The sequence below is a fragment of the Mobula birostris genome, chromosome 28 (assembly GCF_030028105.1).
Source record: "Mobula birostris isolate sMobBir1 chromosome 28, sMobBir1.hap1, whole genome shotgun sequence".
Classification (NCBI taxonomy): Eukaryota; Metazoa; Chordata; class Chondrichthyes; order Myliobatiformes; family Myliobatidae; genus Mobula; species Mobula birostris.
In genome coordinates, this window is record NC_092397.1 from 6,067,179 (window position 1) to 6,087,935 (window position 20,757).

The following is a 20,757-nucleotide window of genomic DNA, read 5'->3' on the forward strand; positions in this document are numbered from 1 at the left end:
CCTGCGACAGTGTTTCGTGTAGACGTGCTCAATGGTGGGAGGGCTTTACCTGTGATGGACAGGGCCGTATCCACTACCTTTTGTAGGATTTTGAGGAGGGGAGAGAGCAGGGGGAGTGGGGCTGAAAGAAGAGTTCTTTTAAAGAGCTATCCCTGGTTCGATGGACTGAATGGCCTCTCTCTTGCTGCGAGCTTTGATGGTAACGAGGAACCAGTTTTGTTCCGGGGAGAGGGACCGGGAACAGAAACGCTTGCGTGAGATGTAAGTTTGCAGAAAGTGCTTGTTGTGGTTGACGGGGTAGGGTTTTATCTGCTACAGATCGGTCCCCGGACATCGACAATTACTCGGAGGATGAAGACGACAGCTTCTCCTCAGAACAGGAAGTCAGCGATGACCCGATCCACAGCCAGGTAACTCCCGAAAACTACATCAGCAGTGTTTGCAGTTGAATGCCTGAATTATGACCTGGGTGTGGGTCACACACACTGACCCTCACTGGGGGACGGTCCCACACACACACTGACCCTCACTGGGGGACAGTCCCACACACACACACACACACACACACACACACACACACACACACACACACACACTGACCCTCACTGGGGGACGGTCCCACTCACACACACACTGACCCTCACTGGGGGACAGTCCCACACACACACACACACACACACACACACACTGACCCTCACTGGGGGACGGTCCCACTCACACACACACTGACCCTCACTGGGGGACGATCCCACTCACACACTGACCCTCACTGGGGGACGGTCCCACACACACACACACACACACACACACACACACACACACACACACACACACTGACCCTCACTGGGGGACGGTCCCACACACACACACACACACACACACACACACTGACCCTCACTGGGGGACGGTCCCACACACACACACACACACACACACACACACACACACACACTGACCCTCACAGGGCGACGGTCCCACTCACACACACACTGACCCTCACAGGGGGACGGTCCCACTCACACACACACTGACCCTCACAGGGGGACGGTCCCACACACACACTGACCCTCACTGGGGAACGGTCCCACACACACACACACTGACCCTCACTGGGGGACGGTCCTACACACACACTGACCCTCACTGGGGGACAGTCTCTCTCTCTCTCTCTCCCTCTCAGTTTCACTTACACGCAACTACGCACACACTATTACAAATAAAATTGATTCTGATTAACTGGACCAGCAGTTAATCAGGGCAGCCACTTATCTGAGACATCTCTTAAAGAAGAGCAGTCGAGAAATTAGCTGAGGTTCTGTTTGTTTAATTGCAACGCTATGCTGCTTAATTGAGACGGGATACTGTAGCCAAACAGGTTTTAACTCATGTCATTCATGTGCACTTGTGTGGGCGTTAGACACTACACCGTGCTTGGAGTGAACAGTTTTTAAACAGTGTTAGTTGCATGAGTTTGTGTTCAAGAAGCAGTGAGTTTTGTTACTGATAGTTGTTGAGAAATAAGCATTCAGAACTGTTTTGCCGACTACGGTTTCGAGCGTTCAGGCTTGGAGACGGTAGAAACAGCCCGGAGTGAAAATGAAACCATTTCGCTACTTAAACAAGTTAGGAACTACGAAGAATTTGAAGGTATCGGCAATCACCTTGAATGTTGCAATGAAAATGAAGATTTGGGGGATGCAGTCATCAATAGCATTGTATGAAGGCAGCCCATTATCTGCACCCAGTGTCTGTATTGGTTTTGCTCATTTGCAATCAATCAATAGAACACAGCATCATTTGCTGAATTCCTCTGCCGATAACTGTTAGGAACTAATACACAGTTTATAGTGCTGTCGTAGTATAGGTAGTGTTCTAATTTAATCTGTATTTCATTTGAATACATATTTACCTAGTTAAACTGTAGTTTGAGTTTTTTTAATGTATTTTTAACTATTTTCATGAAAATTCGGCTAATTGGGACAATGCTTAATTGGGCCAACTTGTACTGGTCCTGACGAGTCTCAATTAACCGGAATCGACTGTACCGGTAATTTATAATCGTTACACGACCGTGGCTCTCGCACGCACACGCACACTGACTGCCCTTGTCCTCGGCAGGATATATTTTTCGAAGACGAGGACATCGCGAAACGCAAGAAGCCAAGGAGGAAGCTGCCGAACTCTTCCGGCATCTCCCGCGCGGGAATGAGCAACGTGAGTCGAGCCGTGTGTGGTGGCCGCCGGGCCCTGTGGTCTGGGCGTTGGTCGGGGCCGGCCCTGACCTTCGTGCGAGGGGGAGGGCCCTTGGGCCAGAATCCCGGGGCCCCGTTCGGTCTGAGGAGGTGAAGATGGTATTTTGGGGGCGGGGGTGTTCCTGACTGTTTTGAAATGTGTATGGGTGTCGGGGAAAAGGAGGGGAATCCTATCTGCAGGCTGAGAATAAACGGGGAAGACATAAAACAATTAAACTTAGGAAGCTGGGTGACATCAGATGGCAGGTGCGACTTGGACATCAAAAGAAGAATAGGGATGGCAAAAGACACCTTTATGAAAATGAAGACTATACTGACCAACACTAAACTAGGCACGACAACCCGCCTCAGAGTACTGAAATGCTACATTTATCCAGTTATGTTATGTGGCTCAGAATGTTGGGCAATATCTAGTAACATGAGGAAATGAATTGTAGCAGCAGTGATGTGGTTTTTGAGGAGGATGCAAAGAATATCATGGACGAAACGAATATCTAACGAGGATGTCATGAACAGAGCAAACACAAAAAGAGAAATAATGTATGACATCATGAAAAGGCAACGTAACTTCATTGGACATGAGATTAGGAAAGAGGAGTTAGAATGCACTGTAATTATGGGAAAGATTGAAGGGAAGAAAGCAAGAGGAAGACAAAGACAAATGATGATGGAGACAGCAGCCAGAGAACTGGAAATGAACACCAATGAATTGATCCACTTGACCCGAAACAGGAGTGCGTGGGCCATGCCAGTCAAAACTCAAACTGGGCACGGCACCCGATGATAATGATGATGATCATGAGGGCAGGGGTGATGGACCTTTCTTGAGGGCGAGGCGATTATTTAACTCTCTCACTGCCTCCTCTACTGCCTCAATGAGGCCACACTCAGGTTGGAGGAGCAACACTTCGTATTCCGTCTGGGTAGCCTCCAACCTGATGGCATGAACATCGACTTCTCTAACTTCCGGTAGCTTTCCCCCCGTTTTCCCTTTTTCAATTCAGAATCAGGTTTAATATCACTGGCATACGTTGTGAAATTTGTTGCCTTTGTTTCTGCAGTACGATGTGATCCATGAAAATAGAGAAAAATATGAATTGCAGTAAGAATATATTAAATAGTTAAATTAAGTCAGTAGTGCAAAAATAGAAATAAAAAAGTAGTGAGATAGTGTTCATGGGTTCAATGTCCATTCAGAAGTCGGATGACTGAGGGAAGATGCTATTCCTGAATCGTTGAGTGTGTGTCTTCAGGCTCCTGTACCTCCTCCCTGATGGTAGCAATGAGAAGAGGGCTTGTCCTGGGTGGTGAGGGTCCTTAATGATGGACGCTGCCTTTTTGAGGCATCGCTCCTTGACGATGTCCTGGATACTACGGAGGCTGGTGCCCATGATGGAGCTGACTGAGTTTACAACTCTCTGCAGTTTAGTTCGATCCTGTGCAGTAGCCCCTACCTCTCCCCCCATCCCACCCCCATACCAGATGGTGATGCAGACAGCTAGAATGCTCTCAACGGTACATCTGTAGGAATTTGTGAGTGTCCTTGGTGACAAACCAAATTTGGTTCCCCGTTCTGGTTACCCTCTCGCCCCTTTTCTTACCCCTCACCTGCCCATCACTTCCCTCTGGTTCCCTTCGCCTTCCCTTTCTCCCATGGTCCACTCTCCCCTCCTAAGGTAATTTTGAACACATTGATGAATGAATTAGTAATTATGGACTTTCTTGAGGGAAAAAGTTGAGTCTTGAAGCTTATCTACAGTACTGTGCAAAAGTTTTAGGTATATGTAAAAAAAACTTCTGTGAAATGAAGATGCTTTCAAAAATAATGAAAGTTTCTAAACTATCAAAAAAGAGCTGAAAAGTTTGAAAAAAGAACACTAAATGAAATTAATATTTGGTGCGACCACCATTTGCCTTTAAAATGTTTGGAGGACGATTTAGGCGCTGGGCCAGGTTGAGAAGGTCAGGGTGCTGGGGCCCAAGGCGAGGGCAGGTCTGTTTGGCTTGCTGCTCCGCGAGGCTGACTCGACTCTGCGCGGAACTGAGGGTCTGTGCACGGTCTTTCTTTTGTAGACTTGAATTCTGAACACTCTTTGCTCGTCTTCAGTGTACGCACGATGTGTGTTTGTCTTTTCTCTCTGCACGTTGGGTGTTTGATGGTCTTTCTCTGTTTTTTTTTTAATGGTTTCTTTGCGGCCATCCGTAAGGAAACAGATCTTAAGGTTGTATAAAGTATACGTACTTTGATACTGAATGTACTTCGAACTTTGAAAATCAGCTGGTAGGTAGACTGTACATCCACTCTTTTCCATAAATGCTGCCTGGCCTGCTGAGTTAGAAACATCCAAACATAGAAAACCTACAGTAATATACAGCCCCTTCGTCCCACAAAGCTGTACCAAACATGTCCTCTCTTTAGAAATTACCTAGGGTTACCGATAGCCCTCTATTTTTCTAAGCTCCATGTAGCCATCCAGGAGTCTCTTAAAAGACCCTATCGTATCCACCTCCACCACCATTGCCGGCAGCCCATTCCACGCACTCACCACTCTCTGCATAAAAAAATTTACCCCCGACATTTCCTCTGTACCTAATTCCAAGCGCCTTAAAATTATGCCCTCTCGTGCTAGCCACTTCAGCCCTGGGGAAAAAGCTTCTGACTGTCCACATGATCAATGCCTCTCATCGTGTTATACACCTCTATCAGGTCACCGCTCATCCTCCGTCGCTTCAAGGAGAAAAGGCCGAGTTCACTCAGCCTGTTTTCATAAGGCATGCTCCCCAATCCAGGCAACATCCTTGTAAATCTCCCCTGCACCCTTTCTATGGTTTCCACATCCTTCCTGTAGTGAGGCGACCGGAACTGAGCACAGTACTCCAAGTGGGGTCTGACCAGGGTCCTATATAGCTGCAACATTACCTCTCGGCTCCTAAACTCAATTCCACTATTGATGAAGGCCAATGCACCGTATGCCGCCTTAACCACAGAGTCAACCTGCGCAGCAGCTTTGAGTGTCCTATGGACTCAGACCCCAAGATCCCTCTGATCCTCCACACTGCCAAGAGTCTTACCATTAATACTATATTCTGCCATCATATTTGACTTATCAAAATGAACCACTTCACACTTATCTGGGTTGAACTCCATCTGCCACTTCTCAGCCCAGTTTTGCATCCTGTCGATGCCCCGTTGTAACCTCTGACATAGTATAGTCATTCAGCAAAGAAAACAGGGACCTTTACCAATATGGGTCCATCTTTGGACTGTGGGAGGAAAGCAGAGCACCTGGAGGAAACCCACACGGTCACGGGGAGAACGTACAAACTCCTTTCAGATGGTGATGGGGATTGAACCAGGGTCACTGGCACTATAACTGCTATGCTCTATATTAAGCCTCCGTTGATACCTTATGGGGTGGCGTGGTAGCTTGGGGGTTAGCACGACGCTTTACAGTACACGTGACCCGGGTTCAATTCCCACAGCTGCCTGTAAGGAGTTTGTAGGTTCCTTCGTGTGGGTTTCCTCCGGGTGCTCTGGTTTCCTCCCACAGTACGGAAACGTACCGGTCGCTCGGGAAATCGATCATTTAAGTCGCTCCCTACGCGACTTCCTTGTCCATTCGTCCCCTCCATCCCTCCCCACTGATCTCCCTCCTGGCACTTATCCGTGTAAGCAGAACAAGTGCTACACATGCCCTTACACTTCCTCCCTCACCACCATTCAGGGCCCCAGACAGTCCTTCCAGGTGAGGCGACACTTCACCTGTGAGTCGGCTGGGGTGATATACTGCGTCCGGTGCTCCCGATGTGGCCTTCTATATATTGGCGAGACCCGACGCTGACTGGGAGACCGCTTTGCTGAACATCTACGCTCTGTCCGCCAGAGAAAGCAGGATCTCCCAGTGGCCACACATTTTAATTCCACATCCCATTCCCACTCTGACACGTCTATCCACGGCCTCCTCTACTGTAAAGATGAAGCCACACTCAGGTTGGAGGAACAACACCTTATATTCCGTCTGGGTAGCCTCCAACCTGATGGCATGAACATCGACTTCTCTAACTTCCCCTAATGCTCCACCTCCCCCTCGTACCCCATCTGTTATTTATTTTTATACACACATTCTTTCTCTCACTCTCCTTTTTCTCCCTCTGACCCTCTGAATATACCCCTTGTCCATCCTCTGGGTCCCCCCCCACTCCTTGTCTTTCTTCCCGGACCTCCTGTCCCATGATCCTCTCATATCCCCTTTGTCAATCACCTGTCCAGCTCTTGGCTCCATCCCTCCCCCTCCTGTCTTCTCCTATCATTTCGGATCTCCCCCTCCCCCTCCAACTTTCAAATCTCTTACTCACTCATCCTCCAGTTATTCCTGACGAAGGGTCTTGGCCCGAAACGTCGACTGCACCTCTTCCTACAGATGCTGCCTGGCCTGCTGCGTTCACCAGCAACTTTGATGTGTGTTGCTTGAATTTCCAGCATCTGCAGAATTCCTGTTGTTTGCACATTTAAGTCATTATTGTGTACAGTTTTGGTCACCGAATTATAGGAAAGATGTCAACAAAATAGAGAGAGTACAGAGAAGATTTACTAGAATGTTACCTGGGTTTCATCTCCTAAGTTACAGAGAAAGGTTGAAAGGGAGTTGGGTCTTTTTTCTTTGGAGCATAGAAGGTTGAGGGGGGACTTGATAGAGGTGTTTAAAATTATGAGGGGGATAGATAGAGTTGACGTGGATAGGCTTTTTCCATTGAGAGTGGGGGAGATTCAAACAAGAGGACATGAGTTGAGAGTTAAAGGGCAAAAGTTTAGGGGTAACTTGAGGGGGAACTTCTAGAGAGTGGTAGCTGTGTGGAACGAGCTTCCAGGTTGTCCTTTTGTCTTCATAGTGTAGTTTTCGCCAGGATACTGACTCAACAGCAGTTGGACTACCTTCTTCTTCTTCTGACTTTTAATGGCGACTGGCGGTCGAGCTTACAGGCGCACTCCTGCCACCAACTGGTCTGGAGTGTGGTGTGGAGCAGGGGTCCCCAACCTTGATCGCACTGCGGACCGGTTCAATATTGACAATATTCTTGCGGACCGGCCGACCTGGGGGGGGGGGAGGTAGGGTTGCCAACGGGCAAAAGTAGCAGTCCAATACGTTGTGTTTACTCCGAGAAAGACTACAAAGATCATGAAGCCTTGCGCGGGCACCAGTGCGCATGCGTGTACGTGCCGATTTTTTGTACAAATTGTTCTTGGCGATTCTGTTCGGGGGGGGTGGGGTGTTAATGCTACCGGAATATATATCGGTGATAAGTGGCTAGTACACTCAATTTCCTTTCCAAAAGGGTTTATCTAACAAATTTAATAATAAACACACAGCGCATGTTTTCCTCGCATGAATATAGTAATAAGTCAATTATCAGGGGAGCTTGAAGTAAGTGTTGAACGAACTTCCTGTAGAAGTGGTAGAGGCAGGTTCGATATTATCATTTAAAGAAAAACTGGACGTGGGTGACGCGCGGGTAGTGACCTCGCATGCGTTCAAGCTCAACAGTGCGTGACGGGGAATGGGGAAAGGTGCAGCTGACCCCTATCGCCAAATCATATCGTTTCCTCGCGGCCCGGTACCACACGCTTGGTGGTTGGGGACCGCTGGTGTAGAGAGCTGGGAAATAAAACCTTACTCCTTTTTTTTCCCAGTGAAAACTCATCTCTTGATATTCAGTGGCGTCACCATCGCTGAATCCCCTACTATCGACAATGGGGTGACCATTGACAAGAAACTGAACTGGTTCGGCCATATAAGCCCTGTGGCTACCAGAGCAGGTCAAAGGTTAGGAATCCTGCTGGGTGTGACTCACCCCCTGACTCCCTCCAAGTCACTCACCATCCGGACTTGGAAACATAATCACCGTTCCTTCATTGTCGTTGGGTCAAAGTCGCGGACTCCCCTCCCTAACAGCTCTGCGATTCCAAGAAGGCAGCTCATCACCCAGCTTCTCAAGGGCAACTAGGGTTGGGCAGTAAATGCTGCTGACACCCAATGAATGGAAAACAAGAAACTAAATTACCCTGAAAAGCTCTATAGATTTAAAATAAAAAGACTATTGCGAATTAAATTAAAGTCACTTCCACGACTTAGTAAAGTTTTTAAGTAGAACCATAGAACATTACAGCACAGAAACAGGCCTTTTGGCCCTTCTTGGCTGTGCCGAACCATTTTTCTGCCTAGTCCCACTGACCTGCACCTGGACCATATCCCTCCATACACCTCTCATCCATGTACCTGTCCAAGTTTTTCTTAAATGTTAAAAGTGAGCCTGCATTTATCACTTCATCTGGCAGCACTGATCCCTGTGGCACACCACTAGTCACAGGCCTCCACTCAGAGAAGCAATCCTCCACTACCACTCTCTGGCTTCTTCCATTGAGCCAATGTCTGATCCAATTTACTACCTCTCCATGTATACCTAGCGACTGAATCTTCCTAACTAACCTCCCATGCGGGACCTTGTCAAAGGCCTTACTGAAATCCACGTAGACAATATCTACTGCCTTCCCTTCATCCACTTTCCTGGTAACCTCCTCGAAAAACTCCAATAGATTGGTTAAACATGACCTACCACGCACAAAGCCATGTTGACGCTCCCTAATAAGCTATAAGTCTTTTATATTTGTAATTAATTTTGATCACTTTGTAGAGATCTGTTTTCACTTCGTCTTTATCAAAAAAAAAGCCCCAATTAAATCCATTGTGATTCAATGTTGTAAAAAAGTAAAATTTGAAAACTTCCAGGGGAGGGGGTGAATTTTTTTTTCAGGCACTGTATGTATTTTTGATAATTTTTTGTGTTAATCACCTGGTGCTGACAGCCATTGTTGGCAGAATTTCAGATGGTGATAAGAGGGTGTACAGGAGCAAGATATATCAGCTAGCTGAGTGGTGTCCCATGGAGGGATCAGAAGTGGAGAGAGTGAGCAACTTCAAGTTCCTGGGTGTCAGTATCTCTAAGGATCTAACGTGGGCCCAGCATATCGATGCAGCAACAGAGAAGGCAAGACAGTGGCTATATTTCCTTAGGAGGTTGGGGAGATTTGGTTTGTCACCAAAGACGCTTGCAAATTTCTACTGATGTCCCATGGAAAGCATTCTAACTGGCTGTATCACTGTCTGGTATGGGGGCGGGGGGCTACTGCTCAGGATTGAAGTCAGCTGCAGAGAGTTGTAAACTCAGTCAGCTCCATCCTGGGCACCAGCCTCTGTAGTATCCAGGACATTTTCAAGGAGCGATGCCTCAGAAAGGCAGCGTCCATCATTAAGGACCCCCATCACCCAGGACATGCCCTCTTCTCATTGCTACCATCGGGGAGGAGGTACAGGAGTCTGAAGACACACACTCAACGATTCAGGAACAGCTTCTTCCCCTCTGCCAGCTGATTCCTGGATGGACACTGAACCCATGAATACTACCTCACTACTGTTTTATTTCTGTTTTTTCACTACTTTCTTAATTTCTATATCTATACCGTAATTTTTTTTCTATTATCATGTATTTCATTGTACTGCTGTCGTAAAGATGACAAATTTCACAACATATGCTGGTGATATGAAACCTGGTTCTGATTTTATATTGCCACAAGGAACCCTCTGCTTCTGAGAAGAGCTCTCCAGTTAATAATAATAAATAATAAAGGCATCCGTTAGTCTTGCGAGACCATGGATCTGTGCCTGGAAAGTCTTCACTCTCCAGGGCGCAGGCCTGGCAAGGTTGTATGGAAGACTGGCAGTTGCCCATGCTGCAAGTCTCCCCTCTCCACGACCCCAATGTTGTCCAAGGGAAGGGCATTAGGACCCATACAGCTTGGCACCGGTGTCGTCGCAGAGCAATGTGTGATTAAGTGCCTTGCTCAAGGACACAACACGCTGCCCCGGCTGGGGCTCGAACCAGCGACCTTCAGATCACTAGTCCAGTTGGCCACGTGCCCACGTCCACCTCTTTTATAATAATTACTATTAAAGCAGAGGTTGAAAGGTTCTTGATTAGCGAGGTTCTCCCCGCTGTCCTTACTAATGGAGAACCTGTCAACCTCTGCTTGAAGTACCCTCGACGAGGAAATTGGGGCACGCAGAGGGGTCACAGTGAGAACGCGTGGTCCCCGGGCGCGCAGCGCCGGAGGACGCAATTGAATCAGGAGGAACTGCTAGAGCTTTGAGGCAGCGGAGTGACAGGATTTCACCACCGTGTCGCTCCGTGCTCGCCCGGAAGGTCATACGTTGAAGGCGAGGGGGGGTAGGTTCTACGGGGATGGTGAGGGGTAAGTTTTTTTAAACTCAGAGTGTGGTGGATGTCTGGAATGTGATGTCTGGTGTGGTGGTAGAGTCAAATGCATTAGAGGCTTTTAAGAGGCGCTTGGATGGGCACACAGATGTGAGGAAGATGGAGGGATATGGACATGGTGTAGATAGGAGGGATTAGTGTTTGGGTGTCTTTGATGCTGGGATAGCACAACATTGTGGGCCGAATGGCCTGCTCCTGTGCTGTACTCTTCTAATGGAGTCAACTTAACCGTTTTAACGTTTCTTCTCTCAGCAGCAAAATATTAAGCAGAAGTTTGTGGCGTTGCTCAAGAGATTCAGAGTCTCTGACGAGGTGAGTGTCCACTATCGTCTTGGTTTTCCCCACGAGAAATAAGGGGGGCCCAATTGTAAGGTGACTTTGGAGGAAAGTACAGGAGGGACGACAGAGGTAGGGTTTTTACGCAGAGGGTGCAGGGTGCGTGCAACTCCCTGCCAGGGCTGGTGGTTGAGGCAGGTACACTGGAGAACCTTAAGAGGGATGATAGCAAAATGGAGGTCTACGTGGGAGGGAATGGTGAGATTGATCTTGGAGCCGGTTAAAAGATCGACACAACATCCTGAGCTGAGGAGCCTGTACTGTGCTTTAGTAAGTTATAGGAGCAGAATTAGGCCATTTGGCCCATCGAGTCCTCTCCGCCATTTCATCATGGCTGATCCATTCTCCCTCTCAGCCCCAATCTCCTGCCTTCTCCCCCGACCAATCAAGAATCTATCAACCTCTGCTTCAATACGCCCATTGACTCGGCCTCTGCGGCTGCCTGTGGTAATGAATCCCACAGATTCACCACTCTCTGGCTAAAGAAATTCCTCCACATCTCCGTTCTAAAAGGACGACCCCTCTATTCTGAGGCTGTGTCCCCTGGTCGTAGACTCTCCCACCACAGCAAACATCCTCTCCACGTCCACTCTATCGAGGCCTTTCAGCGTTCGATGGGTTTTAGTGAGATCACCACTCGTTCTTCTGAATTCTGGTGAGTGCAGGCCCAGAGCCATCATATGACAAGCTTTTCAATCCTGATATCTTTTTTGTGAACTTCCTTTGAACCCTGTCCAATGTCAGCACATCCTTTCGTAGATGAGGGGCCCATAACTGCTCACAATACTCCTGGTGAGGCCTCACCAGTGCTTTACAAAGCCTCAACATTACATCCTTGCTTTTGTTTTCTAGTCCTCTCGAAATGAATGCTAACATGGCATTTGCCTTCTATCTACTTTCAGCCTAGTCCAATAACCCAGGTCTGGAGCCCGCTCCAACAGCTGGCCCTCTCGATTAGGTTGCATGCTAGGCCTAGTTTGGATGACGCATTTGTCCTCTCTGTCTCTCTCTCTCTCTCTCTCCCTCCGTCAGGTGCTCGCTCTGGAGAACGTGTCCACGGAGCAGATCCAGGAGGTGGAGGAGGACCTGGACCTGTTGTACGACAGCCTGGAACTGTATAACCCGAGCGACAGCGGCCCCGAGATGGAGGAGACGGAAAGCGTCCTCAGCACCCCTAAGCCCAAACTGAAGTACGTGCGGCCGCCCGCCCCGCTCAGCATCGGACCTGACCCCAGCAATCTGGAGATGCTGGGCGTAGATTAAATCGGCCTTATTTGTCACACGGACACAGGAGCACACAGTGAACTGCATCGTTCGCGCCGATGACCGATGCAGTCCGAGGATGTGCTGGGGGGAGGGTCAGCCCACAAGTGTCGCCAACGTAGCGTCCCCACGACTTACTAACCCTCACCTGTACGTCTTTGTAACGTGGGAGGAAACCGGAGCTCACCCGGAGGAAACCCACGGGGAGAGCGTGCAAACTCCGTATAGGCAGTGGAGGGAATTGAACCCGGGTTGCCGGCGCTGTAACGCGTCACGCTGGCCGCCGTGCTGCCGTGCCACCAAACTCTTACTTGCAGATTCGATTTGGCTGCCTGGATCCCGGAGGTGACCAGGCCTCCTTGAGGCCTGTTACCATGGAAACGAGCAGGCCCGCTCCTGAGGGAATGGGCAGGCCTGCGCCCGTGGAACAGAGGAGGGGGAGGGAGGCAGTCTTGGGGAAACTGACCTGGAAACCTCCTGCCAGGGTGCCAAGAGGGCCTCCTTGACACAATTACAGGAAATCAACAGGTCTCTTCGTAATCTACCTTCTCTTGTACGGCGATGGTTTGGGCTCAAACCCGAATTGTTCCCAGTATGGCTTGATTCACTTCCTGTGTCTGCTGCTTAATCCATGGCCCCCGTTGGCCCCGAGATAAGAACATAAAACATAGGAACAGAATTAGGCCATTTGGCCCATCGAGTCTGCTCCACCATTTCATCATGGCTGATCCATTTTCCTTCCCAGCCCCCAGTCTCCTACCTTCTCCCCGTATCCCTTCATGCCCTGACTGATCAAGAATCTATTAACCTCCACAGCCGCCTGTGGCAAAGAATCCCACAGATTCACCTCTCTCTGGCTAGAGAGATTCCTCCTAATTTCCGTTCTAAAAGGACGCCCCTCTATTCTGAGGCTGTGTCCTCTGGTCTTAGATTCCCCCACCATAGGAAACATCCTCTCCACATCCACTCCATCAAGATCTTTCACCATTCAATAGGTTTCAATGAGGTCACCCCTCATTCTTCTGAATTCTAGTGACTACAGGCCCAGGGTCATCAAACACTCCTCACAAGCCATTCAATCCTGGAATCATTTTTGTGAATCTCCTTTGAACCCTCTCCAGTTTCAGCACATCCATTTTAAGATAGGGAGGGAGGAGGGAACGTCGACTCAGACCATGAGAGGCCTGTGTTTTCATGCCTTACGAGGCGCAGATTGGAAGTCTGTGTGGGGCGCCACTCCTCGCACAGACACTAGAGCAATGTGTAGAAGTGCCTTGCTCAAGGGCACAAACATGCTGCCACAGCGGAGGCTCAAACGAGCGACCTTCAGATCACTAGGCGAGCGCCTTAACCACTTGGCCACGTGCCCAACACACATTTTAAGATGAGTGGCCCAAAACGGCTCACAGTACTCCAAGTGAGGCCTTATAAAGCCTCAACATTACATCCTTGCTTTTATATTCGAAATGAAATGAATGCTAACATTGCATTTGCCTTCCTCACTGCAGACTCAGCCTGCAAACTAACCTTTAGGGAATCTTGCACAAGTAATCCCAAGCCCCTTCACGCCTTTTTTTTGTATTTTCTCTCCATTTAGAAAATAGTAGTATGTTTTTATTTCTTCCACCAAAGTGCATGACCATACACTTCCGGAAACCGTATTCCATCTGCCATTCCTTTGCCCGTTCTCCTAACCTGTCTAAGTCCTTCTGTAGTCTCTCTACTTCCTCAAAACTACCTGCCCCTTCCACCTATCTTCATAGCTGATTTCTCTTTCCTCACTCGTGAAAATTGGATTTTGTTCTTTGTGGCAGCTGTACAGTGCAATGTAGAAAATTACTACAGTGCTCCACAGAAGCCTGGGGCACCCTAGCTATATATACGTACGTGTGGGTGTGTGCGTGCGCGCGTTTAAGTTGCCTGATTCTGACTCCCTTTCTCGCCCGCTCTCTTGGCCTTTCCTCCTCACACTCACTCTTTATCTCCTTCCTTCCGAACTGTAGACCCTTTTTCGAGGGGATGTCCCAGTCCAGCTCCCAGACTGAGTTCGGCAGCCTGAACAGCAAAGGCAGCCTGGGCAAGGAGCTCGCCAGCCCGGTAGGTGTTGACAGGCTCCGGAGGCTGGGGGGTGGGGGGGGGGGGTCCCGGCGCTGTGGCTTGTCCTGACTAATAACGGCTCCTTTTCCTTTCCATCCCGGGCTCCCCCCCCCTCCACCGCCAGCCGGAGGCGGCGCCGAGTGAGAAGCTCCGAACGTCCCGCGGCAAGCTCACGGACGACGCGGCCTCAGAGTCCGAGATCCCGGTAAAGTACTGGGTCTCCCAGCCGAGAGCTCGGGTCTCCCTTTCCCTGGGGCTAGCGGGCGAGCCCATTCCGCAGGAATCGTAATCCCTGCCAGGGGTTCGCACTGCCACACACGGTTGTGGGGGAGCGGGGTTGGGGGGAGGTGCAGGTCTGCGGGAGGGGCGGCGAGGAGGGAATGCCGCAGTGTGGGAGGGGCGGAGGGAAGGGAGCGCCGTGCCGTGGGAGGGGCAGCAAGGCGGGTATGCAGCACAATAGGGTGGGGGTGGGTGTTGTTGAAAGATTATATCAATGCCAGGGGTATTTTAATTGCAAGCTGCAAATAATGTGTTTTATGAAGTCCAGAATACTGTATTCATTTCATTTTCATTTTAAAATCTTTTTATTAATCATCATTGAAAATCAACAACAAAAAAAACATTAGAATGATCAAGTCAACATATCAATATGTATAATAAGAGTTAAGCTATCAACCAAGCTAAACTGTATAGTAATGTATTTCTGTGATAATATAATCATTTGGATACATTTTTGTGTGTATAAAAATTGGGCCAGGAAGGAGGGATTGCCATCCTCTGGGAAGAACAATGAGGAGGGTTTGCCTCACTCTGAGTTACAAATCTCTCTGCCTCTCAAATGCATTTGTAAGTCCCCACAGACAAGTAGAGAGTTTATCTCTGCGTGCCAGGCAACAGTGGTTCTGAGCTAACGTTGCCTCGAGCAGTTAGTTTGATCGTTATATCAAAGCCAGAACTGAGATCGTGTCCCGCAGATGAATGGTGTTCAGGACTCGAGATTGTTCATTGTCGTTCAGAGGTTTCAAAGGTACATTTAGTGTCAGAGAAATGTATACAATATGCATCCTGAAATGCTTTTTCTTCGCAACCGTCCACAAAAACAGAGGGGTGCCCCCAAAGAATGATTGACAGTTAAATGTTGGAACCCTAAAGTCCCTCCCCCCCAGCTCCCCTCCCTCCCGCGTGTAAGTGGCAGCAAGCAACGATCCCCCCCCACCCCCACCGGCAAAAAAAAGCATCAGCACCCGCCACCGAGCACTCAAGCGTGAGCAAAGCAACGGCAAAGACACAGACTTGCAGTTACCCCAAAGACTACCCGTTTCACCCGGTATTCGACATACCACAGGCTCTCTCTCTCCCTAATAAAGGAGAAAGAGATGCCCCTGTTTCACAGCGAGATCAGAATCAGATTTAATATCTCTGACATGTTGTAAAATCTCTTGTTTTTGCGGCGGCAGTACAGTTAAATACACAAAAGAACTATAAATTTCTTTAAGAAATGTATTGCAATCCGCTTAATTGGGACACATCTGAACTTTCATTTGCAAGTTTCATTTGGGACTGAAATTTCATGGAAATACTTAAGGTATATATAAAAAAAACTACTGTTTAACTGAGGAACAAATTATCTATTTAAATAAACTACAGAACAAATTAGAACACAACCTATACTATATAGTTTTTATACTTTATTGTCACCAAACAATTGATACTAGAACGTACAATCATCACAGCGATATTTGATTCTGCGCTTCCCGCTCCCTGGATTACAAATCGATAGTAGATATTAAAAATTTAAATTATAAATCATAAATAGAAAATAGAGAAATGGAAAGTAAGGTAATGCAAAAAAACTGAGAGGCAGGTCCGGATATTTGGAGGGTACGGCCCAGATCTGGGTCAGGATCCGTTCAGCAGTCTTATCACTGTTGGAAAGAAGCTGTTCCCAAATCTGGCTCCTGAGCCTTCTCCCAGAGGGAAGAGGGACGAAAAGTGTGTTGGCTGGGTGGGTTGTGTCTTTGATTATCCTGGCAGCACTGCTCCGACAGCGTGCGGTGTAAAGTGAGTCCAAGGATGGAAGATTGGTTTGTGTGATGTGCTTCGCCATGTTCATGGTCTTCTGCAGCTTCTTCCGATCTTGGACAGGACAACTTCCATACTACTACAGTACTATAAATCTGGGTATTAGTTCCTAATAGTTATTGACAGAAGATTTCGTACAGTGTATGCTAACATGTTCTTTTGATTGACTCTAAATGACCAAAATCAGTGCAGGCACCTAGTGAAGATAATGGACTGCCTACATACAATTTTTTTGACAATTGCATCCTCCAAATCTTCATTTCCATTGTAACATTTAAGATGATGGTCGATGCCTTCAAATTCCTCGTAGTTCCTAACTTGTTGAAGTAGTGAAGTTGTTCCATTCCCACTCCCGACCGTATTTGGCATCTCCAAGCCCGAATGCTTGAGCCCGCAGTGAGCAGAAGAGTTCGGAATTCTCTTTCTGCTTGCTTCTCGCCAACTTTCAGTGATAAAAATTGCCGCTTTTTGAGCACAAACACGCCCAGCTGACACTTATTTTAAAAACTGTTCCCTCTAACTACGGTGTAGTACTTAATGGCCACACAAGTCTGACACTGGTTAGAAATAGTGATGCTTGGTGCAGGAGACTGTCACTATAGATATCTGAACTCAGTGGCCACTCGTTAATGCAAACATCTCATCAGCCAATCACGTGGCGGCGACTTAACACATCAAAGCATGCAGTCACTGTCAAGAGGTTCGGTTGTTCAGACCAAACACCAGAGTGGGCGGGCGTGGGGGGTGGGGGAAGAAATGTGATCCAAGTGAACGGTGAATGATTGTTGGCGCCAGATGGGGTGGTTTGAGTATCTCGGGAACTGCTCACCTCCTGGGATTTTCACGCACAGCAGTCTCCAGAGCAGGGGTTCCCAAGCTTGGGGTACACGGACCCCTCGGTTAATGGCATAAAAAAAGTTGGGAATTCCTGCTCTATAGAGTTTACAGAGAACGGTGCGAGAAACGAAAAACATCCAGTGAGCGGCACCTCTCTGGGTGAAAGCGCCTTGTTAACGAGAGAGGTCAGGGGAGAATGGCCAGACCGGTTCAAGCTGACAGGAATGTGACAGTAACTCAAATAACCACTCATTACATCAGTGGTGAGCAGAAGAGCATCTCTGAACGCACAACACGTCGAACCGTGAAGTGGACGGGCTACAGCAGCAGAAGACCATAAATGTACACTCAATGGCCACTTTATTAGGTACAGGAGGTCACTGATAAAGTGGCCGCTGGGTGTTGATAGACTTGAAGCAAGAGGAACTCTCTTCTAAGTGGCTAGGTAGCAGCAGGACTGAAGGTCTGAGGTGTAAGGGTAAAGTGCTGGTGCTTGGGGCAGAGGATGAAGGATGCCGAGGGGCTTTGGAGAGAAGTGGCTCAGGTGGAAGTATGATTATGAAGACACGCAGTCCTCTTTTATTGTCATTTAGTAATGCATGCGTTAAGAAATGATACATTCTTTCCTCCGGTGTGATATCACAAAACACAGGACAGACCAAGACTGAAAAAACTGACAAACCCACATAATTATAACATATAGTTACGAACAGTGCAACAATACCATAAATTGATGAAGAAGTCCGTGAGCACAGTAAAGTTCAAAGTCTCTCAAATGTCCCACATCTCACACAGACGGGAGAAGGAAGAAAAACTCTCCCTGCCATGCCGACCACAATCCGACTCTGAGTCATCCGAAAACGTCGAGCTCTGATCAGCTCTCCGACACCGCGTACTGAGCGCCATCTCTGTCCGAACGATTCGACCTCCTTCTCTGTCGCCAAAAGCAGGCAAGGCCGGGGATTTTGAGGCCTACCCTCTGAAAGATTCCCAACCACGCAGTAAGGACAACAGCGAACGAGCGTTTCAGAAATTTCTCCAGATGTTCCTCTGTGCTTTCGCGTCCATTCTCCATCAAATCAGAATTGTCCACGGCCCCTATTTAACAGATACGATATCATTTTTCACCGGAGGGCTGCGCACGTGCAGGCGCACCGCCATCTTCTCCTCCCGCCTTTCCCGATATGCCCCTTAATTGGGACAGGAGACTTGCTGAACAGTTTCTAACTTAGAGCGAGCAGTTTTTAAATAGCGCCAGTAACATGTGTTAGTGTTTTTTAAATAAAAAACAGCGATCTTTGTCACTGATAGTCGACGAGAAATAAGAAGTACAACAATTTGGAACTGTTCTGCTCACTGTGGTTTCAAGCACTCAGGCTTGGAGATGCCAGAAACAGCCGGGAGCGAAAATGAAACAATTTCACTACTTCAACAAGTTGGGAACTACGAAGAATTTGAAGGTATCGGCAATCATCTTGAATGTTACAATGAAAATGAAGATTTGGAGGATGAAATGGTCAGAAGCATTGTATGAAGATTATCTGCAGGAGGTGTCTGTGCTGCATTTATTCATTTGCAATCAAAATAACATGGCAGCTTATGTTGAATTCCTCCTTCAATAAGTATCAGGAACTAATGCACAATTTTATAGTACTGTAGTAGTATAGGTAGTGTTCTAATATGTTCTATAGTTTATTTAAATACATAATATGTTACTCAGTTATAAAGTTAGTTTGCCCCTTTTTTAAAAATACTTTTAACTATTTCCATGAAAATATAGCGAACTGGGATAGCTGCTTAATTGGGCCGATATCTACTTGTCCCGATTCAAAGTTTCAAAGTGTGTTGATGATCAAAGAAGACATAAGTTATACACCTTTGAGATTTGCAGGCAATCTTAAAGCAATTTATAGTTGTTTTTTACTAATATGTATTGTGTTGTACCACTGTGGCAAAGGCAACAAACTTCGCGACATAGGCCAGTGATATTAAACCTCAGGGTTGTATTTGGTGACATGGATACGTACTTTGATAAATTTACTTTGAACTTTGATGTCATGGCCATACCAATGGCGAGCATCTCACTGGTTCTTTCCCATTACACCGAAGGTTCATCTCGGGTCTGTTGTTGCCCTAGTCTGAGTACTCTTGTATATCCTCGGCCCCATACTGTAGTGGACACAAAGGGGAGAGTCTCTGGCACCCAGTAGATTGTTTGTTTGATTGTCTCTCCCTTCCCTGGGCCCTCTCTCCCTCTGCCCTCTGTGTGCTCGTGTTGGGATTTTCAGCGTGGAGTCTTTGGGATGAAAGTCTGTTTTAACCCCCTGTTGAATTGTTGCCGCAGGAATTGATGGAGCAGGAGGCGTTTGGGGAGCTCATTTCGACGGGGTCGAATTCCGATAGGTCCAAACCGCTCGTGAAGAGCAGCAAGTCCGAGAGTCAGACCTTTGTTTCTCCCAGGTGATTGGTTGCTCTGTCGGCACTGCCCAGTAACTCGCCTTACTGCCCACTCAGACTGACCCTCACTGGGGCACAGTCCCACACTCAGACTGACCCTCACTGGGGGACGGTCCCACACTCACACTGACCCTCACTGGGGGACAGTCCCACACTCAGACTGACCCTCACTGGGGCACAGTCCCACACTCAGACTGACCCTCACTGGGGGACGGTCCCACACTCACACTGACCCTCACTGGGGGACGGTCCCACACACACACACTGACCCTCACTGGGGAATGGTCCCACACACACACACACACACACACACACACACACACACAACACACACACTGACCCTCACTGGGGGATGGTCCCACACACACACACACTGACCCTCACTGGGGGACGGTCCCACACACACACTGACCCTCACTGGGGAACAGTCCCACACACACACTGACCCTCACTGGGGGACAGTCACACACACACACACACACTGACCCTCACTGGGGAACAGTCCCACACACACACTGACCCTCACTGGGGGACGGTCCCACACACACACACTGACCCTCACTGGGAGACGATCACACACGCACTGACCTTCACTGGGGGACAGTCCCACACACACACACGCTCACCCTCACTGGAGAATGGTCCCACACACAGACTGACCCTCACTGGGGGACAGTCCCACACACACACACACTGACCCTCACTGGGGGACGGTCACACACACACACTGACCCTCACTGGGGAACGGTCCCACACACACTGACCCTCACTGGGGGACGGTCACACACGCACTGACCTTCACTGGGGGACAGTCCCACACACACACACACACACTGACCCTCACCGGGGGATGGTCCCACACACACACACTGACCCTCACTGGGGGACGATCACACACACACTGACCCTCACTGGGGAACGGTCACACACACACTCACTGACCTTCACTGGGGGACAGTCCCACACACACACACTGACCCTCACTGGGGGACGGTCACACACACACACACACTGACCCTCACTGGGGGAACGGTCACACACACACTGACTCTGGGGGTGGGTCCTGCGTGCACACGCGCCCCTGGGAAGTCGTTGACGCTGTGAC

At 48.5% G+C, this 20,757-nt stretch overlaps 1 protein-coding gene across 2 annotated transcripts in view; it reads left to right on the forward strand.

Moving 5' to 3' along the window:
* Positions 1 to 20,757, forward strand: part of pacs1a (phosphofurin acidic cluster sorting protein 1a) — a 68,789-nt gene that overhangs the window by 27,655 nt on the left and 20,377 nt on the right. The window contains exons 6-12 of one of the 2 annotated variants that reach the window (XM_072246076.1): positions 319 to 410; positions 2,119 to 2,214; positions 10,836 to 10,892; positions 11,949 to 12,106; positions 14,183 to 14,276; positions 14,401 to 14,481; positions 19,540 to 19,655. In XM_072246076.1, the coding sequence (XP_072102177.1) occupies positions 319 to 410; positions 2,119 to 2,214; positions 10,836 to 10,892; positions 11,949 to 12,106; positions 14,183 to 14,276; positions 14,401 to 14,481; positions 19,540 to 19,655 (694 nt within the window). Of the gene's footprint in view, positions 1 to 318; positions 411 to 2,118; positions 2,215 to 10,832; positions 10,893 to 11,948; positions 12,107 to 14,182; positions 14,277 to 14,400; positions 14,482 to 19,539; positions 19,656 to 20,757 lie in introns of both variants that reach the window. The other variant, XM_072246075.1, reaches the window with a different exon arrangement.